At 38.3% G+C, this 20290-nt stretch overlaps 1 protein-coding gene across 5 annotated transcripts in view; it reads right to left on the bottom strand.

The window, feature by feature from the left end:
- Nucleotides 1-11328: 11328 nt before the first annotated feature.
- The window catches only part of SMARCA2 (SWI/SNF related BAF chromatin remodeling complex subunit ATPase 2), a 102832-nt gene continuing 93870 nt past the window's right edge, over nt 11329-20290 (bottom strand). For all 5 annotated transcript variants that reach the window (XM_072360594.1, XM_072360593.1, XM_072360595.1 and 2 more), the window contains 5 exons: nt 19604-19709; nt 18551-18652; nt 14302-14434; nt 12957-13099; nt 11329-12294 (listed from right to left, as the gene is read on the bottom strand). In XM_072360594.1, the coding sequence (XP_072216695.1) occupies nt 12259-12294; nt 12957-13099; nt 14302-14434; nt 18551-18652; nt 19604-19709 (520 nt within the window). In that variant the 3' untranslated portion in view covers nt 11329-12258. The remainder of the gene's footprint in view (nt 12295-12956; nt 13100-14301; nt 14435-18550; nt 18653-19603; nt 19710-20290) is intronic.

The following is a 20290-nucleotide window of genomic DNA, read 5'->3' as shown; positions in this document are numbered from 1 at the left end:
TGTCTGCCAGAGCCCTGAATTTGAATTTGCTCTGTAGGTGCTGAGCTGCAGAATGACATCCTCCCATAGGACCTGGCTTGCCTGATGCATCTGAGGTGCTGTGGAGTTGCTCCAGCAGTTGCTGGTGACACTGGTCCATGACACATCATCAGCGCTGCTGAGCAAATAGCACTACAAAAAAAGCTTTTGGACTACATTGCATGCTCCTCCATGCAATCTGCTGCATTTGTTGTCCCCCACTCTTAGCTGCACTCATTATGATCCAAGTTGTCCGTCAGCCACAAAAAAAACAAAACAAAACAAAAAAAAAAGCCTAAAAATAAAGAATTGTTTTAACAGATGATCAGCAAAAACTGAAGAGAAATCTTAGAATGGCTTAAAAAAAAAAAAAAAAAAGTGTCAGTGCATCTCAGGGCAACCTGTGAAGGCACAAAATTCCACAAGACAATGTCAGAAGCAGTGGAAATGATAACTATTAGTGTACACCAGTAGTCAGAGGGTGCCTACCAACATGAAACCTGTTCAGTCTGAAGGCTAATTATTAGTTTCACTTATTTCAGATGATCATAAGTGGTATATAATGTAGAGATTATATTTCTTGAACAGTTAGTCTTTCTCTAGTTTGGATACATTCATCAGGGAAGAAAGCTGCTGTTTCACCAGAGAAAGCATTACTGGATGCAGAGTGTATGAAGCCAGAAACCCAGCAGGATGCAGGAGGTTACTGAACCATCAAATACAATTCCAGTGGGAATGCAATTCTTTATTAAACTGTATTAAATAGGTAAGGAAAAGAAGGGTGAAGTGCCAGGAAGGAAATGTGGGCTGGACACTCCTGCTGTTTCATTCTTTAACTGCTAAAAAGTACTCGTTCAGGCACTGCCAATTCCCCTATAAGAAAGAAAGAAAAAATGGTGAGATCTGTGCTTGGAAACAAAAATGCCTGAACACGGAGGTATGGCAGAAGCAATGCTGTCTTGGAGTTTGCAGCACTAAAGGTCTAATTCCCTGTTGCAGGACCAACAAGGGGCCGGTACACAACAGTGCCTTTCAATGGGTCACAGTCTAGTAGTAATGTTTAGCATATGCGCAAGGGACTCAGCACTAAGCCTACTTGGCCCCAGACTGTGAGGATGACCAAAGATGCCAAACTAAAAGACTAAATTCCTAAAGGCATTTGGTGGGAAGCTGCGAGGAGAGGTCAGAGAAGGAGACATGGTAAACTAAAGGAAACAGGAGGGGAAAAGAGAGATGCAGACAGCTGCTTGTAACACCTGATTGAACAAACGAGGTAAGCTCTTATGAAAAAAGAAAACCAAACTCACTGACCACAGCTGGGCAGAAATGCATGGTAAATTCAAGACTACTTTGGCTCCTTTCAGATACAGGCTTCATTTCTCAATTGGTTTGTGTACATAACAGTAGATGCAAATATTCAAGGAAATTGATTTTATACATGAAAAAAAAAATGTGCCTTCCAGAAAAGCTTTAGTTGGAAATAAGGCACAAAAACACTGCCATGATAATAAATAAATAAATAAAAATAAAGCACTTTATTTCAGTGACTTGCTGCAGCCAGGAAAGAAAAATAAAGCAGCAAATCTTCTTTCCAGTCTCAAGGTCAATTAGACAGGAAGGAAATTCTTTCAGCTTGAGCATACTCTTCCAAGATCTGAATGTAAGCTAACATTATTATGCCAACTAATTAAGACACAGGCAAAACGAAGCTTTCCTAAAGCAGAGAGAGCAGAGACAGGATCCAACAGACTGCACCAAGTGAGATTCTAGGGACGGTGGTGACCCTCATCCACCTGCAGGCTGCAGCATTTTACATTCCTAAGAGTAGCAAGAAGAAAAAAGTCTCCTTTTCACTTTCTCCTTTAAGATAACTTCTTTCTTTATGGTTAAAGATTTTCAAAAGATCCGCAGGTTATGATGGTCAACTTTGCTGTTCTAGTTCTCAATCAGCAACCCTCCTCAGTTCTGTAGAGAAAAGCATGTTTCAGCTTGTGTTGACTTGGAAATATGGAGAAAAAAACAAAAGACATTTTATTTCTCAGAGCTGACATCATGAAGTGGCTTTGATTTTCTTGGAAATAAAGCTGAAATTTACATTCTATATTCTATGAATCGAGGGCTAAAATTATGCTTCATTGAAAAGCTGCAGAACTTTACTATCTTAAGAGTGAAATGCACTTCCATGGCTGTTTTTTTGCATTATGGATTCTGTCTGGATACTTCATGCAAGTATGGAGGGATGCTTCACACATAAAGGTAATCACTGAACAGCAAATTGCATCCACACAGTCCATCTGCCTACAAAGATGTAAAACTTCAGACTACAGCAACCAGTCTGGTTTTCCACACATGTGCTAACCACAGAACACTTTGTTTCAGAGAAGCTGCACTCATTTGGCTGTTAAGGATATTGTGCTTCCTCAAAGTGTGAGCAGACAGAGTGGATTTGTGCAGAAAATGTATGATGGTGTCATACTTCAGTGTTTAATATTTATATATGATGTATTGACACAGACAGCTCAGTGTGTGAGTTCTCAGGACAGAGATATTCAGAAACTCAGATTAAATCCTCCAAATTCAGTAATGTCTGTAATTTATTAGACTCAGTTGTTTTCCATCACTTTAGAATTCTAATTATCATAGCAGATCACTACAGTGCTGTGGCAGAGGAAGTTGCATAGGAGAAACTATCAAAGCATTTTAACAGTGAAAAGCCTTGAAGATGAAGGCAGAGAAGACAACCTCAAAAATAAGATGGATACTGCTGATCTGATACCCCATTCCACTGCATGGCCCCAGGAATGGAGGAGGAGAAGCAGAAAGCGAAAGGATCTACAAAGAGCATCTAGTTCAGCTGCCTGGACACCTCAGTGTAAACTCAAAGTTACAGCATATTACAGAGGTCATTGTCCAAATGCCTCTCGAGCACTGTCAGGCACAGGGCATCAAGCATCTCTCCATGACACATGGAGAAACAGGGTTGTTAAGCACTTGAATAGGCTTCCCAGGGAGGTGGTTGAGTCACCATCCCTGGAGGTGTTTAAAAACCACTTGGATGTGGTGCTCAGGGACATGATTTAGTGGAGTGCTGTTAATTAGGGTAGTATGGTTAGGTGATGACCTTTAAGGTCTTTTCCAACCTGAGCAATTCTATGATTCTGCTGCAAAATCAGCATCAGCCAGATTAGAGTGCAAGCCTGTCTTGGTACAACACATTCTCTGTAATCAGAACAGACAGGTGCATTTCAAAGCTGCTGTATGACAGCTTAGTACACAACTGATGGGTTACTTCTCTTGACATGGTCTTTTCTATTGCAAAGCTTACACTGAGCGTAAAGGCTATCAGAAGACCACTGACATGTTTATATGTGGGAGATTATTTTCTGCCAAAATTAGAGAGGTCAACTGTCCCCTCCACTGGGTATGCAAAACAGGAACACATACGTGGCCCTTCTGAAAATGTTTACATCTGCAGGTACATTTAGGCTTCCTAAAATGTATTGCCATAGTTGTCTGTATTGCTGAAGTGAAACAATGTATGCATAAATGTCATGTTTCTTTTTCCAGTGTTTTCCAGGTCTAAATGTTCTGATCCAATCATTGACGTCACATGGTGTACTGCAAAGTCCTATGCTCACTGAAGATCGTATTTCTTGCACCAGGTCTAACACCGAGCAACTAAATAAAGGTGGCCCATACTCCAACCACATGGTCATTTCGTGTCCTAGTACTTATCACCAAAGTATCTGGAAAGAATGAGAAGGGAGATAACAGCTGAGAAGCATGATGTGATTAGGAGCTCATAATGCATTGAAGACAGCCTTCTGGCAGCTTCTTGGGGGAAGTCGCTCCTCTTCTGAAGAGCAGAGTGTAGAGTTCTCTCATACAGTGAATCCCTCTTTTGAAAAGAAATGTCATTCTGCAAGTTATGTCAATTCTGCATAGCAGGTCAGTAAATCTTGGAGTTTAAACTGATACCATTCCATGAAGCTTTCTCTACCTGGCACTGCATTTTTCATCCTGTGCCTGGACAGAAACAGTTCTGGGATAAGTAAGAAAACATTTACTTGTGCAAACTCATTCAGTTGTAAAATACCGAGAGATCACTTTTTCTCAATGACTGGAAACAGCAAAAGAGCTTCAACAGGCCTTATGCAGATGGCTGGTATTTTGTAGGATTAGTGTCTGTGATTTAATTTACCTATCTAGTGTTACTCTGGTTCATCCCATCAGGTTAAATTACAACATGGGTGTCTCCAGGGTGAATGCTAAGAACACTCAGGAAGTGGCAAGAAAGCCAAGACAGGTAGGATTGTTTGCCAAGGCCATACATCTCCCATCAGGCAGATGTCAAGCTATTAAGAACAAGGAGTCTCAAGGAAGCAAGCAGTGCTTCCTGGTTAGAGGAGCTGTGACGCACACAGAACATGGCCAGACTGCTGCTGAGTTCAGCAGGGATGTCGCAGGCTGGGGTGAGATTGGACTGGATTGTTCTCCTCTGAGCTCCCAGAGAGGGGAGAGCTGCCCACTCAGTCAGCCAGGCCAACCAGAAGTGTACCTCCCTTATGAATGTCAGTCTGTGCACCATCCAGACAAACATGTTCACCTGGAAGAGCTGATTTGAACAAGTTACTACAACTCCAGAGACCAGAACAGTCATGTATCTTGTGTTAGCTTGCATTTGGATCTGGCACAGTTTGAAAAGCATCCCCAGGTGTACTTGGAATAACAGAACAACTGCATGTCACCTGCTAAGGAAAAAATGTGTCACTTGCATTAAGCACTGAAGAATAAACTAGAACTTCTCCTTTTCACTTACTACTCAGTGACCGAGTCTCAATTGGGCTGAACTTGGTAATTATGTTTTGGGAATGAGGAAGAAGGAAGAGACAGTGATATCCTTTCCAACCCTGCCATCCACCAGTACCCCAAACCCTTTTGATCAGGGGTGTTCTCCATCGTTACATCCCTCAGCTTGTACTCATTGTGGGGGGTAGCCAGGACCCACGCACAAGATCTTGCACTTGGCTTTGCTGGAACTCAGAACACCCTCCTGGACCCCTTCTCAATCCAGTCCCTTGGGCATACCAACCACACCACAAAGCTTGGTGTTATCCACAAACCTGCTGACGGCATATTCAATCCCACTGTCAATGTCATCTTGACGTAGATGTTAAAGAACACCAGTACGGACTCCTCAGGGACACCACTTTTCATCAGTCTACATGTGGACTTTGAGCCACTGACCACCCCTCTCTGGGTGCAATATTGCAGCCAGTTCCTCATCTATCCAAAAATCCAACCATCTAATCCATACCTTTCCAATTTGGAGAGAAAGATGTTATGGAGAACCACGTGAAAGACCTTACTGAAGTATGGATAGATGACATCAGTGCCACCTCCCTTGTCCACTGACCAAGTTACACCACTATAAAAAGCAGCAGGTTGCTCAGGCAGGACCTGCCCTTGGTGAAGCCATGCTGGTTCTCCCATATCACTGTTCTCTCTTCCCTGTGCCTTAGCATAGCTACCAGGAGGGTCTGCTCTATGATCTTCTTGACTCTGAGAGGAAGCTAAAAGGTCAGTAGTCCCTGAGTCATCTTTTCTACACCTCTTAAAAATGGGTATAACACTGCCTTTTTTCCAGACTTCACACTTGGCTGCCATGACTTTTCAAGTATCAGCAGTAGTGGCTGGTGATTACACCAGTCAATTCCCTCAGGACTTTGGGATGTATCTCTTTGGGACCCACAGACTTATGGATGTTCAGGTTCCTCAGGCAGTAACAAGCCTGATCTTCATTTATAGAAGGAGAGGCATCACTCCCCCCAGTTCCTGCCTTTCAAACCATCCACTTGAGGACTGTATGTAGAGCAGTCACTAGCAAAGACCGAGGCAAAAAGTTATTGAATTACGTCAGCCTTCTCCTTGCCTATTTCTACTAGCCTGCCTGTGCTGCTCCCTAGGGACGGTATGCTCTTCTGGACTTCCTTTTCTGGTTGATGTACCTATAGAAGACTTTCTTAACAGCCCCTTGCCAGTCTGGTTCCAGTTAATGAATTATTAAGTTTAAATACCTATACTAATTACAGATTCCAAGTGCTTAAGTGCACTGACAATAATACTTAGTGTATGTCAGCCATGCTCAGCTTCACTGCTCCATTCTTTGACCTTAAGAATTGCTCAAAGAACTTCAGAAGCTGAAGGAACACCAAAGTGCCCCTACTGCAACTGTCCTACTGTCCTAGTGCAACAGCACTGATAGCAACAGTGTCCTAGTCTCAGTGAGAATCTCAACATAAATGGGAAGTAATGCTACACAATGAAGAAGGAATTGCTTCTAGTCTGTAAGGCATATAAGATTGATTCAAATGAAAGGCAACAGAAGAGCAATGAAGCTTAAACCCAGAAGAGAGGAAATACATAACAGAACAGATATATTATGGTAAAATGTGATAAGAAACAACACAAGTTGTTTCTCACCTCCCACAGAAACTATGGGTCTTTTAGAGGAAGAAAAGGTCTAGAAGGCAGATAGTTCTCTTATTTATTGTGTACTTCTATCTCAGTATTACAATCTTCTTGGTCTATATTTATCTCCATCTCCTGGCCTAAGAACAGGCTATGTAACCACTGTGTTCATAGGGAATAATGATGCAATACTGCAAGACTGCTGGCTCAGAGATGGCACATGTAATGAAGCAATATGGGTTAATGTCACCACAGCAATGGACTGCACAAGACAAGACAATGAATATTAAGAAAAAGAATATTAAGAAAAATCTCAGAAAACAGCTGCCTAATCTAGCAAATCTCAGGTACCATTTCCAACACATTTTCTGGTCACTTAGAAAGCAGAACTTCATGATGCAATATTTCTTGTCATTCAGACTTCAACTGCAACTTGGTACATATAGGGGAAAAACACAAGCTGTTACTCTCCAATTACAGATTAATTTTGTCCTTACTATGTCTTCTGTGGACGTGAAAATGGGTAAGTAATAATACCACACAGCATGAAACACAAGGTCCTTTTAGTAGAGGCAGGGCAATAAAAATATTTAACCTCACAGAAGTGCCAGATTGAGGCAGAGATTTCAGTATGTTCTTCAGCAGCACACCCATCTCTTTACGTGACAGTAGAGTCCCAGCCCTAACAGGTACAGAAGATGTTGGCAAGACCCATAAACGCCTGAAGAGAAGGTGTGACAAGGCATGAAAGAGGTCGTATCTGCAAGATCTTTCTGTCTCATCTAAAGAGTGAGCTCCTTGTTAAGGGGAAATACAAATGTATAGCAACTTCCAATTAACTTTCATGTCATGTTTAAACAGTTGTTAAATACAACCTTTTTAACTTTTGACACAAAGAATGAGCAAACTGCATCTGGACAGTCCTTCAAGGCATTTTCGGTTTTCATTCTAATTAACAAAGTCACTCCAAGCACAAACACGGCTCTTGGTGTTTAAACATGTAAAATGTAGGTCTGTACAATCTCAAAGTACCATGTTCTGTCCCTTCACACAAGGCACAAGATAACTTTCTGTCTTAACTGCTTTCTATATCTTGCTCAGTGCAATGTTGATTAGAGAAGGACTCCTTTTAAAATAAAACATAATTATAATGCAATCGAGTCAAAATTTATCTGTTTGGCTGCCCTTAACCTACCTTTCCTGTTTTGTTACAGTCAAAACACACATATGTATGCTACTTCCGCTCACCCTTTTCCTGAACCTACAGAATTTAACTGCATTCACATCTCAGCTTACAGGTTGCATGTAAGTCCCTATAAAACACAGAACATTGATCTGGTTGGGTTTTTATTTGTCTTTTTTTTTGTATTTTTTTGCATTGATTTTAAGAGATTTTAAGAGGATGGAGCAGAAAGAAATGAGACCATTCCAAAAATCCCTTTGTAACAACTTTATTTTAACCTGTTGTGAACTGCATTATCGACTGGACAATGTGTTCAGTAAATCTTATTCTCCAAGCTTTTTTAACGAGGGAGTGAAAATGGTTTGAGAATTATTGATAAAGCCATTACTGTACTTTTTGGGGTTGTCAACACTATTAAGCATGACCAATAGCTTACTGATCGCAGGCTTCCTTGAGGCTTACAATTACAACAGCCTTGCTTTGACTTTTAGTACACACAGACTGTGGTTGTATTTGCCTTTGGTTCATCTCACTGCTTCAACAACCAGCGAACTGCCAGCTTTATTGAGGAGCTGCATGACTAAAGGGTACAGCTCCAGAGCCAGAGTAGCAAGGGAGAGAGAAAAGCCTGCTTTGGTTTTTCTTCTGAAAGCAATATACACAACAAGGGAAACAAAACTACACATAGATCTCAAAAAGTACGACAGTGCAATACTTAATAATGAGGACCAACCACATTTAAGCAAAAAGCCATTTATATTACAGTAATTTTGCATTTTTATTGTCTCAGAAGGTGTGAGAGGAGAAGAAAGAATGAATATTAATAGCATTTAAAATTAAGCTGTTAAATGTTACTCATCCGTCCCACTTAATGCTGCTGCCTACTTCCCAGGAGAACCAGAAGTAACAAGCAAATCTCCCACTACTTACTTTATTTTGCTTATGTTCCCCAGAGCGTAAGTTACACTTTAACCAATTTTACTAGACAGTTTTAAAACAGTCGTTGAAATTAAGGTAGAAAATGAGTTATTCCCCCTTAATTTGGACTTGAGTGTTGTCCTTTTACATATGTATCATCCCAAAGTATTCCAAGTATACATTCATTTTACATCTGGAAAGGAATTCTGTGAAAGGGAATATGTGTGTGTACATATATATAGCTTTCATATATTTGTACTTTAAAAAGTAATTACCCCCCTATTTTTTGGAAAGGGAATTATGTATGAGAATTTCTAACTTAGTCTGAGCACCTCTCTTCATAAACTGTTGTGCTGTAATTACTAGCAAAAAGCTTATCTTGAAAAATACAGTAAATCTGCACAGAAACAAAACAAGATAACGATTAAAAATTAGTCTGTTTAGCAACATAATTCGTAAGCAAAATAACAAGATCAACAGTAGGTGGTATAATAACTTCTATTTTTAACAAAATGCTGCGGTTACTTCAGTTTTATTCTCCAGATGAACATCCCCATCCGTAAATAATTCTTAAAAATAAGTCAAGCTGGGCCACTATAAAGTTATCAGGCATTCTGGGGATGTGATACCATGCCTGTTGCATCTCAGTTGCTTATTAAAATACAGTCTAAGTCATCAGAAACTGAAGCCTGCAGCCAGCCGTTTCTTGTTAAGTATAGTGGGTTGGTAAAATCAGTTCATTTTACAGTGAAAAGTTAATATGTATTTATGTATTATTTTGGTAAGCTATCACTGAAGATGGAATGGTCTCTGCAAACCAAACTAACCCAGAATCACAGAAAGTCTAAACTGGAAACACTCTCTGGATGCTCAAATCCCTTAACCAGGGCCATGCACAGTCACCTGCCCAGGACGGTGTCCAGGTGCCTTTTGAAGATCTCCACAACCCCTCTGGGCAGTCTATGCCACTGCTCAGTCACTTGCATGGTAAAAAGTGTTTTCTGATGTTCAGATAGAACCACCCATGTTCCAGTTGGCACCCACTGCCTCTTGTCCTCGCACTGAGCGCTGCTGAAATGAACCCGGATCCATCCGCCTACACTCTTCCTTCACGCACTGATTCACACTGATAAGGCTACTCAAAGGCTTTTCTTTCTCCAACCTCAGCTCTCTCAGCCTCCTCTTCTCCACATCAGATCCACCAGTCCCTTAACCATCTTATTTGCTCTTTTCTGGATTTACTCCAGTATGTCCAGGACTCCCCAGAGTAAGGAGAGTAGACCTGGATGCAGGAATCTATCTGTAGTCTCATCAGTGCTGAGAAAAGGGTAGATAACCTCTGTTGACCTGCTGGCAACACTTCTATTGCATCCTAGGACACAGTTAAACTTTTTTTTTGCCACAGGGCACACTGCTGACTAGAAATGTCCAGCTTGGTATCCTTCAAGAATCCCAGGACCTTTTCTTCAAGCTGCTCCAGAGCTTTGTCCAGCTCTACTCACACCCCTCTGAGATCAAGGTAGTTCTCTGTGTAAGACGGTATCTCCCATTGAAATAGGGCATATACAGAGACTGTGTTTGGCAAAAAGCTGTTTTGGGAAAGATTTGTTTGTCAGTGTGACCAAACTGTTAACTAACAGCTGCCTTGTGTTAAGACACTGCACAGAAAGCTTTAGGTTCACAGGTCATGACAGTGTACGCCTAAGTGAGCGCTCCAGAAAACTTACTACAAATCTTGTTTCCAAGTACACATCATGTAAATTACAGTACTTGGCTCTGTACTGAAAGAAAAATAAGCATGACAGATAGCTTTCATTTCTATTCCTATCACTCAAGGTGAATTTATGACCAAGAAAAACAATCTTTACCTCCACCAGGATACACTGTTACCAGAGAAGACCATTATGTCTCTCCTACAACAAAAGAAATGCTTGAAATTGCTAAGGCTCTCTGAAGGTAACAAATTCTCCCATGGTGGGGCTAATACACATAAATAAGTACCAAGCAAACTTAAAAATCAGTGTTCAACTGAGCTAGAGGAAATACGGGAAGTAGTCAATACATAGCAAAGCAGCATAAATTAATCTAATGTAGACTCTCACTGAAAAACTCTACAGGCAACAAAGAAAGGTACTGTTTACATACGAAGTTGCAGGTTTGCACATTTTTTATTGAATGTATGTCAAATTCAAGAAGTTTTGATTTCCACAGAGTAGATAATTAACTGTAGATACTACTTAGTTCAAGCACTTACACTACCACATCTGAGTACATCACAACCTTTAGACCTCAGGGGAATACTTAAATAAACTGATTCATATATAGATGGACTGACTGCATAAATACATAAATATCTGCCTGTGTAACTGATTGCTTTCACGCCCACTGACGCCTGTGGACATACACTTTCTGAAGCAAAAAGAAACCATTTAATTTGCTGCTTAATCACTTGAATTGTAATTAGGTAATGAATTACAATTCATATTATTATCTTACTGCTTCAGCTTTATTTTTATTTTAGTATGCATCAAATGCTTTGTCTCTGTGGAAAATTCCATAACATTAGAATGAGTTCTTAATTAAATATGCTCAGGACAGACCATAGTGTACCTCTCTACAGGAAACATTCCTGGCCTCTCATCCCTACAACAAGAAGGTTTTTGTGGAACTTATTAACACAAGACTGCATCTATTGAGCGACATTATCTCTTTATTAAGAAAGCACCAACACCACACTCTTCAAAATTACTGGAATTTTATTTGCCTCAGGCTTATGACTTGCAACCAAAGACATTGTGCAAAGAAAGCAAAGATTAAGTACACTTTAGGGAAAAGGTGATAATCCACATTGGTAACATAGAAGATCAGTCTGATGAAAGAAGCCATCCATTACACTATATAGATTGCAATATTCAATAGCATTTTTCAACCCAACTTTTTTAATCAAGGAGAAAAAAGTTAAGCAAAGTTTACAGTAGACATAAATTTGATACAATTCAAAAAGCATTTTTCTGAAGATCGTCAAGCATAAGTGGAAAAACATAAATGGGACAAAATGGATGAAGGCTAACTACTGTACAAATAGAAGCTATTAAACAAAGTTGCATATATGTACCACAGTGTAAAAAAAAAAAGAATGAAAACCCAATACAGAAGAAATAAAAACCTCAAAAACTGCCTGATGAACAATAAAATAACCAGTGACTTTTAATGGCTTCTCCTGGTTATCAATGCTACAAAAGACTTCCTTTTTTTTTTTCCATCTTTCCGATGCCACTTAAAAAGTTCTTATCAAATGACAAAACCAGGCAAAACCAAATCATTAACAAGCTAAACCCAGCCCATAGAAATATACTACTAACCCACATTTTCCATCAAAAGCTTTTTTTTTGTCATTTTTGTTTGTTTTTTAAATCTTCGAGGCCCATTTGGTCACAACATTACTTTTTTTTTTCTTTTTTTTTTTTTTTTTTTCTTTTTTTTCTTTTTTTTTTACACCATGATATCATACGTTTGTCTGGCACTATCCTAAAGCTAATTTATAGAGAATGAGAATACAGAAACAACCCAATGTCTATTTGACAAAATGAATTCACTGGGCGTAAAATAGGAGAAGGGAGAAGAGAAGGGGAAGGGGTCAGTTCTGCCAAGAAAATAAACCCTATGGATCACTCATCATCACTTCCGCTTGCTTCCGACTGGTCCTAGAGGTAAGAGACACAAGACAAGTGAGAAATTCTTTGCCAGCTATTCTGTGGAATTTGTTAAAGAAGAAAAAAGAAAGAAAAGGGAAGGAAGATGACAATTAAATTGACACATCAAAGTAGTCTTAAGAAATGTAGTTATCTAATATTTCTCTTTCAAGACATTTAATGCAGTTGCTGCAGGCTTCTTTAGAGAAGAAAAGACACCAAGTAAGGAAATGTCAAATATTTCTATCCATCCAGATGTTTAAAAACAACTGGGAAGAGTTCTTTTTTCATTTGCTGCACTTACAGAAGCAACTACTAAAAAAAAAAAAATCAAGCTAAGAATTTTTCGTCTGGGGATGAAAGCAAACAAATCACAAGACTTAAAGGTTCTAGGAAGGTAGGGACAGCTCCAAGAAATAAGCTCCAAATTTCTTGGAGCTTTTTCTCCCAACTTCTTCTCCAAACTATTAGGGCTTCTGGTCTTTCAGCACTGGGACCAGATCTCCTAAACACACCCAGACACAGTTAACACCCTTGCCTAATTCTCTCAAGATGATGGATACAGATTAAATATGTGCTTAAGCATGAATAGGTGAGAATTCTGACAGCAAGCAGGACAGGGCAGAGACGCAATCACTGTAACCACTTCCACAGTCTCAGTGAACAAAACTTACATTTTCATCTTGATCCTCATCACTATCATCATCACTCACAACAGGTTTGGCTTTTGCTCGGCTTTGCCTCTTCTTGCCTTTTCCTTTCTCCCGAGTTTTTTCATCCTTCTTATTCAGCTTGATTTTGACTTTCACAGATTTTGCTGCAGAAAGTATAAAAGTGTACATGACTGTGAATAAAATAAACTACTGAATGTCACCTATCAATTTTTAAGTGCTGTCTCTGTTTTTAGAAATTTTCGCCTGGTAGCAGAAGAAGGTGCTTTCCCTGTTCTTTATCTGGACCATGGAACAATTAACCAGAGATACTTGCTTTTACTTCTCTACTTCTTGACTGCTGTAGCAATAACTTGTATTAAGCTATGGAGTAGAACTTGACTGTTACACCTCTTCTTTTTCATGTTCAGCAGGTAGTATCTGGTTTTGTGGGAAGATGCAAAGGTAAAAATACTTTCTTATTTGTATATAGACAAGTTTAACCTTCGTACAAGCAAACAATTGTGTCGTTTTAAATTACAGAAACAATAAATGGAGATGACTGGCAGATCTGGAATAAAAAACACCTTTTTCTTTTTCTACCAAAGAAATACAAATCAGCAAGGAGAACTGAAAGGCTGTATGGAGATAGGAATTTTGTATGGGAAATCCTTGCTCCACTGTAGCTGTCAGTATGCTAGGAGACTTTTAATACATGAGTTAATCGGTGGAACAGTATACAGGCACCTGATTAAATTTCAAACTAGAAAAGACAAATAATTTCACCAAGGGAGAAAACATAATGGCAGAATGTTTCAACATTCCCCTTCTTAGAATACATGCTCCAGCTTTTCCTGCATCACATGCTGAATACCTGCAGAACATTCTGTCCAGCCTTGTCCTATCCCATAACTTGGCCCTCTGAAGAATGGGTGTCACCTCCTGCTTCTAAAACGATCTGCGTTTCACTTTGTCCTTGTCCCTCTGAACAATACTTGCACCACTGTCTTAACCAGGTGATGACTTTCATGCCATATCATGTCTGAAAGGCTGATCACTTGTGGATCAAAACTGTATTTAAACCTTCTAGTACTTTTATTTACAAATTAGATGAATAGAACAAAAAGGGTTTATCAACAGTCATGTCCAATCAAACCTGTTCCCACGTAGCTCTTCTGTTGTTTGTTTCTACTGTATGAAAATAGCTCACTATGAAGAAATACAGCCAGAAGAAACAGAAAACAGAGATGTAAGTTGAATGCAGTAAACTTTGTGAGAAGTTACATACCTCTATGGAAAACTCAATCTAACAGCAGAAACCAGAACATCTAATTACCCCTCACATTTTCTTTATTTAGAGAGGACTCACATTCTGACTCTGACTCCTCTTCTTCATCATCATCTTCATCATCATTGCTTTCATCCTCGCTTTCTTCTTCTTTGGCAATCTTCTGTCGTGCACTTTTGAACACCGACTGAAGAACAATGGAATCCTCATAGATCTACAATGCAAATACAAACCTATGTTAGAGCTGCAAAATCAAGCAACATGAAAAAACCCATACTGCAGACCTTCATTTCTGCTGGAAGCCTACAGAATATACAGTCTTTTCAAATTAAAAGTAGCACTGCATGCTTTACAAGAAATACAAACATTAACTTTATGTGTCCTGAACAAAAAAAAGAAATTGTCAATAAAGATAAATAAATTTGTCACAAAAATAGAAGTCTTAAAATATCTTATGTTTAAAAGTCCAATTAAGAATGTTTTCCTTTACTCTTTCTAATAGCACAAGGGCTCTTCTGTGTTTTCACTACACTTTAAATGTTGAAAACTTCCCAACATGACAACCTTCAGCAGTAAGCTCTTCAGTTATAAAACTGGATTATGTTAATTATCATTTGTTTTTCCAGAAGCCCAAACCAGCTGCTTGAAAATTAATTTATCCCAAGCATCCCATCCTTCCCTGCAGATCTAAAAGGACTGTAAAATCAGTGCCTATCCCAAACTTAACACCTTATCTTGAACACCGGCAAACTTGCTGAGTGCTTTTGTCACATCAGATTTTCAACGTCAAGCATCCATATATAAGACCAACACCTGGCTTTTAATGCACTTCTCAGATTAAGATAACAGAGATATCATAGTCTCCCCAACTAACTGAGACTTCACAAACATCTTAACAAAGGAGATGGTATATTTTGCTTTGTAAGAAGACAAAGCACTGGATAATTAAGAACAGTTATATATGTAACAGTAAAGGCTCATGAACTGTATGTGATTTCCTTACCATCCTCACTTACTCCTTCAGAAAAGCAAAATATTTTCTTGTATAAAGGAACACTGTCCCAATGTGAGAAAAATAATGGGAAGATTTTTAGCTGTCATTACACAAAAAGCTATACATAAAAAACTGATAAAATCACTCTCATACTTTGCAGGTTCAGTAAAAAGAGTTAGAAAATCTTGGTTCAGAACACCTCATATGAAATACACAAACTTTTCTTTCAGTTTATTTTCAAGTACCTTTCAGAAAAAGTGCCTTTCAATGCAGTTAGTTCCCTGTTCCCCACTCCATATGTTCTCCAGTGGCTTTTGTTAAGAGATGTCAAGATGGCTCATAAATAGGGTACAAGTGTTTCTTGACACCCAAGATACATAATGATTACAATTGTTTTGAAGTGGCTTTTTTTCCCTTTTGTATTGTGCCTCTAATGGGATTTTAGATCCCAGAGTTTTGTTTTTTTTTCCTTAAAGAGAAATCATCACCAATATTCTTTTACACCTAACATTTTTAAAGCTTCCTATCCCTAGAAAACCCCTAGTTTTAATTTTTTGTTCCCAGAGGCCTAGCACATCACATTATTCTTAGGATTGCCCTTCAATAACCTGGCAGTCTTTTCTCAGCGAAAACACATTTTTAAGATAACAGGAATTAAAGAAGAGCCCAACATTGTATTTTGAACTCCAGTCAATACATATTTAAGATCCCACTGTGATCTGGACCTTTTAACAGAATTTCGTAGAGAAAAAAAGGGGTTTTAAAAAATGTTATCTTTCTAAATACGGAATTCTTTGTAGATGCTCACTGGCTACTATGACTCAGGAAAGACTTATGGCTGCATTCAGAAAAGCTGGGCAAATAAAAAATTTTCTTACTTTAATAGATAAGTTGATTCCAACAAGAATCATTACAGCAATAGCAGCAAAATTTCCTTCAAAATGGGAAAAAACAGTGACAAAGAAACTTAAAATTCTGCAAACTCTTAAACAAAAAAATGTTCTCTTTCCAAAGACATGCACTTCTTACATGTCTGTTTTTACATGTATTACAACATTAAAAACTGTTTTAAATGTTTTAAAACATTTACATGTTTTACAACATTAAAAACTTTTGGAACTGCTAAAGTTTCACTGAGCACAAAAGTCTCAAAAAGAAGTCAGTCTGTCTCTGAAAAACCTCTCCTCAGGTTCTGGCTCAAATGGAATTCCTTGGCTTCAAGGACAACAAATATGCATCAACACTAACAAAATGAACATGCAGAATTTCACTTGATGCTGCTTTGTACCTGAACAGCTCTGCTCAAAGTAGCCTTTTTGTTTTGAGTGTGCACACAATAATCCAGTTTACTTAAGTAAACTGGTACGTCACACCAAGGGTAGAACTAAACTATCACAACAAATGTAAGGTAAGCTTAAAAACTGGAGAATGACTGGAAAAATGTCCCACAATTCACTGGAAATAAAAAGTTAGGAGAATATAGCATAAAAACTTGAACAAACAAAACAAATAAACAACAACAACCAAAAAACAACCAAAACCTAGATACAGGTTTTTTGGGCTTTATACAATAAAAGGTAATACCAACTATGGTAGTTAAATTTGTATGCTAGCATGGAAAAGAACTCTGAAGCTGGTTGACCTATTTGTGTCAACCAGTGGCGCAGCGGTAGAATTCCCGTTTGCAACACCAGGGGGCCCGGGTTCGAATCCCTCCCTGTGGAGCAGGGGGTAGAAGTGCCGCTCTGCTACACAGAGGGCTCGAATCCCGGGAGTTGGACTCGATGATCTCTAAGGTCCCTTCCAACTCGCACAATACTATGATACTATGATACTATGATGATGATATGATTTACAAACAGGGTAACAAAATCTTGAATGTTTATACCCATCCAAGAGTGTTCCTGTCAAATCTATCACCTCCATGTAACAAGAGACCAGTCTGGATTAGCAACTCATGCCATTCTCATCAGCATAACTATTTTTTTTCACATAGCTACTACTTTTTACTTATCCCTTTTAAACTACTGTCATTCTCTCCCTTAAACAATTTTAATGGTACTTTCTGGGTAGGTTTTTCTTGTTTTTTGTTATTGTTGTTGTTTTGGTTCATTTTTATTTAATTCACAGCTACTTGACTTAGCAGTAAACTGGTAATTTACTTCTGGACATTTAGTAAAGGTTCTGTTCCACAATTCGATTCATCATTATTTTTATTAAAATAATTTTAACAGATGTTTATAGGCTGCTTCCACGTAACTTAACACAGTAAAAATATCACATGTATGTATGTCAGAAAGCATTTTCTGTCTCTATATAAGAAAAATAAACACAAAACAAACAGTTGTGTTCATCAATCCTTTATCTAATTGCATGCTCAATTTCATTCTTATGTCTCAATTTTTCATATAAACTCACCTGTTTAGCAAAGGGCTATCAATAACATATAGTTATTCAGATGATGCATTAATACTGGCAGCATGAAACCTCCAGCTAAATTTACCTAGGATTCTTGAAAGGAATTTTTATTTTTATTTTTCACATTATTGATGTGGTTTTCGTGTCCTTTACTTCAATTTCATACTGAATTTGTATCCCACAATTTAGACTCCTCTGTAAAAATATGCATCTTATGCTACATTTCACTACATCACGTGACAATTTTCTCATCTGTTATCCAGATTTTGTAGTCTCTCATTTTGCATCACTATCCTCTGTTCCTAATTTACAGGACTGAACACAATCATATCTTTTAAAACATTTGAGGTTAGAGATTTTGCTTTGCAAACCTCTGAGGCTCCACTGGAATTTATTATTACTAACTTTCAAAATGGATATAGATCTTTGAAAGAAAGATCAGTCCAAAGGTTAAAAGAATATAATATTAACTCCTACACAAACTGCACATCTGGACCTTGAATTTCTATCTTCCACTAGAAGAGCTGAAGAGTTCACTACTAAGCTCTTCTTCTACCTCTGGAATTAAGTTGTACTATTATAACTGCTCCTTCTGCAATCCAATCTGGTAGCCCAAACCCATGTATCACTCCACATGAACAGGTACCCAGCAGAGATTCAAACAGTCTTACAACAGCTGGGAACTACACACAGATCAAAACAAGCTGATCTTAGAACTGGACTCAAAACCAAATTGTCTGCATGCTCCCACTTCAGCTGTGACCAGAGAACTTTGGCTAATTCTAAGAATCTGTCAATTTCCTCTATTTAAAATAATAATTAAAACACAGCATTTATAGGCACAATATATTCATCAGTTAAGAACTGAAAGCATTAGGAAGGGAAAACCTGTATGTGCAATTATTAGTTCAGTCAGACCTGTGATCCCTCCAGATTGAATGTCTGAGCATTATGACACAGCAACATGACATCCTTCTCCAGATCCCCAAGACTCCGATATTTATGGTTGCGAATTCTTTCCTGTTGCATTTGTTGAGGAAAATGAGAAGTACGGAGAGGCAGTGGTGCAGGAAAAAAACAAAACAAAAAAACAGCAGACAAGACACAGAATTAGTTTTTGAAAATACATTATCTTTAAGAATGCATCAAAACAAGTGCCTATTTAAAAGAAACAAAGGAACAATAAAACATGTCAATAATGTAATACTAAAAAAAGTATCACAGTAGGGCAATAGGTAAAACAAAACTCATGCAATTGCTGTGTGAAGTGGAAGGGACAAAAATTACGAAATTGAGCTCTTCCGGTAAAAGGAATTTCTATTTCTTTTTCCCTGAACAGACATACAATGTCCTCTGATATGAACAGCATTACAGAGTTACATCAACTAATCCTCAAGAAGGTGCCAAAAAACCATCCGCCCAGCTGTGTTTGGATGTTAGTTCAGGGACTGCTATATTCTCCCACAGGTATTATCTTGCTAAAGATTTATTTATATGGTTCTTTATTGGTTCCTTACGAAAAACACACATTGAGATGTCCACTGGAACAGTCTGACCAGAGAGGTTATCGATGCCCCATCCCTGGAGGCCAAGCTGAATGTGTCTCTGGCCAGACTGGTCTAGTGGCTGACCACCCTGCCCACAGCGGTAGGGGATTGAAACTAGATGATCACTGTAGTCCTTTTTTCAATGCAGGCCATTCTATGATTCTATGGTTCTATGTCATCTCTAAAAGTACCATTCATGTAACTGCTGCATTTTTATTTAACTTCAAAATTATGGTAATATACTACAATACAATCCAAATGAACTTCATCATACAATATCACAAAGGATGTGATAATGTTTAAAATCCAAGACAGAGAGATAGATTCAATATGCATACTTTGGTCATTCAAATACTGGCTTTAATACTCACCTGTGTCTAAGAAAAAGAAATGTAGGAATCTCCACTTCCAAAACTGCTCTTACCTTAATTTTTTTGAAATCAACTGGTTTTCTTATCAATTCATAATACTCTGGCAGTTCTTTCCTCGATGGGAGCTGAATGAATACTTCACTCAGCTGCCGTCCAGAACTGTTGAAAAAAAACAAACCCACAAAGCCAAGAATTACTACAACTTCCTCACACACACAGGTCATACAATCAAATCATTAAAAAACAGATTAACAAACAACAACAGCAAAAATACAGCCCTGACCCCTCTTCTTTCAAAGAACTAGAAATTGATCTCTCAATTATTTTAATCTCATATTATTATTTTAATAAACTGATATGGATAATTGGTTTACAATTTAATACAAATCTTCCCGCCCTGTCCTAAAATATCACCACCATTACAGGATCAGAAGTGCTGTGGAACTTCATGAAAGCAGGAAAAGGACTTGAATCAAAATACTGTAGTGCTTTGACAGCTGCAGCCTTACTCTTTTATAAACTTTTTTTTTTTTTTTTTTTTTAATAAATCTAAGCATCCCTCTCTCCTGTCAGTCTAAGTTTATATTCCTCAGTATATTCCTCAGTCATTTTGTAGTTCTTTTTGTATCTCCGGGTCACACCACACCATTTGTTCACATTGACTTTGGTTATACCAGATGCTGATTGCTATCAGAACAACCAGATTTTACAAGGAAAAACATTATTAACTCCCTTTAATG

The sequence above is a fragment of the Excalfactoria chinensis genome, chromosome Z (genome assembly GCF_039878825.1).
Source record: "Excalfactoria chinensis isolate bCotChi1 chromosome Z, bCotChi1.hap2, whole genome shotgun sequence".
NCBI classification, from domain to species: domain Eukaryota; kingdom Metazoa; phylum Chordata; class Aves; order Galliformes; family Phasianidae; genus Excalfactoria; species Excalfactoria chinensis.
This window is presented reverse-complemented; position numbering and strand designations above follow the sequence as displayed.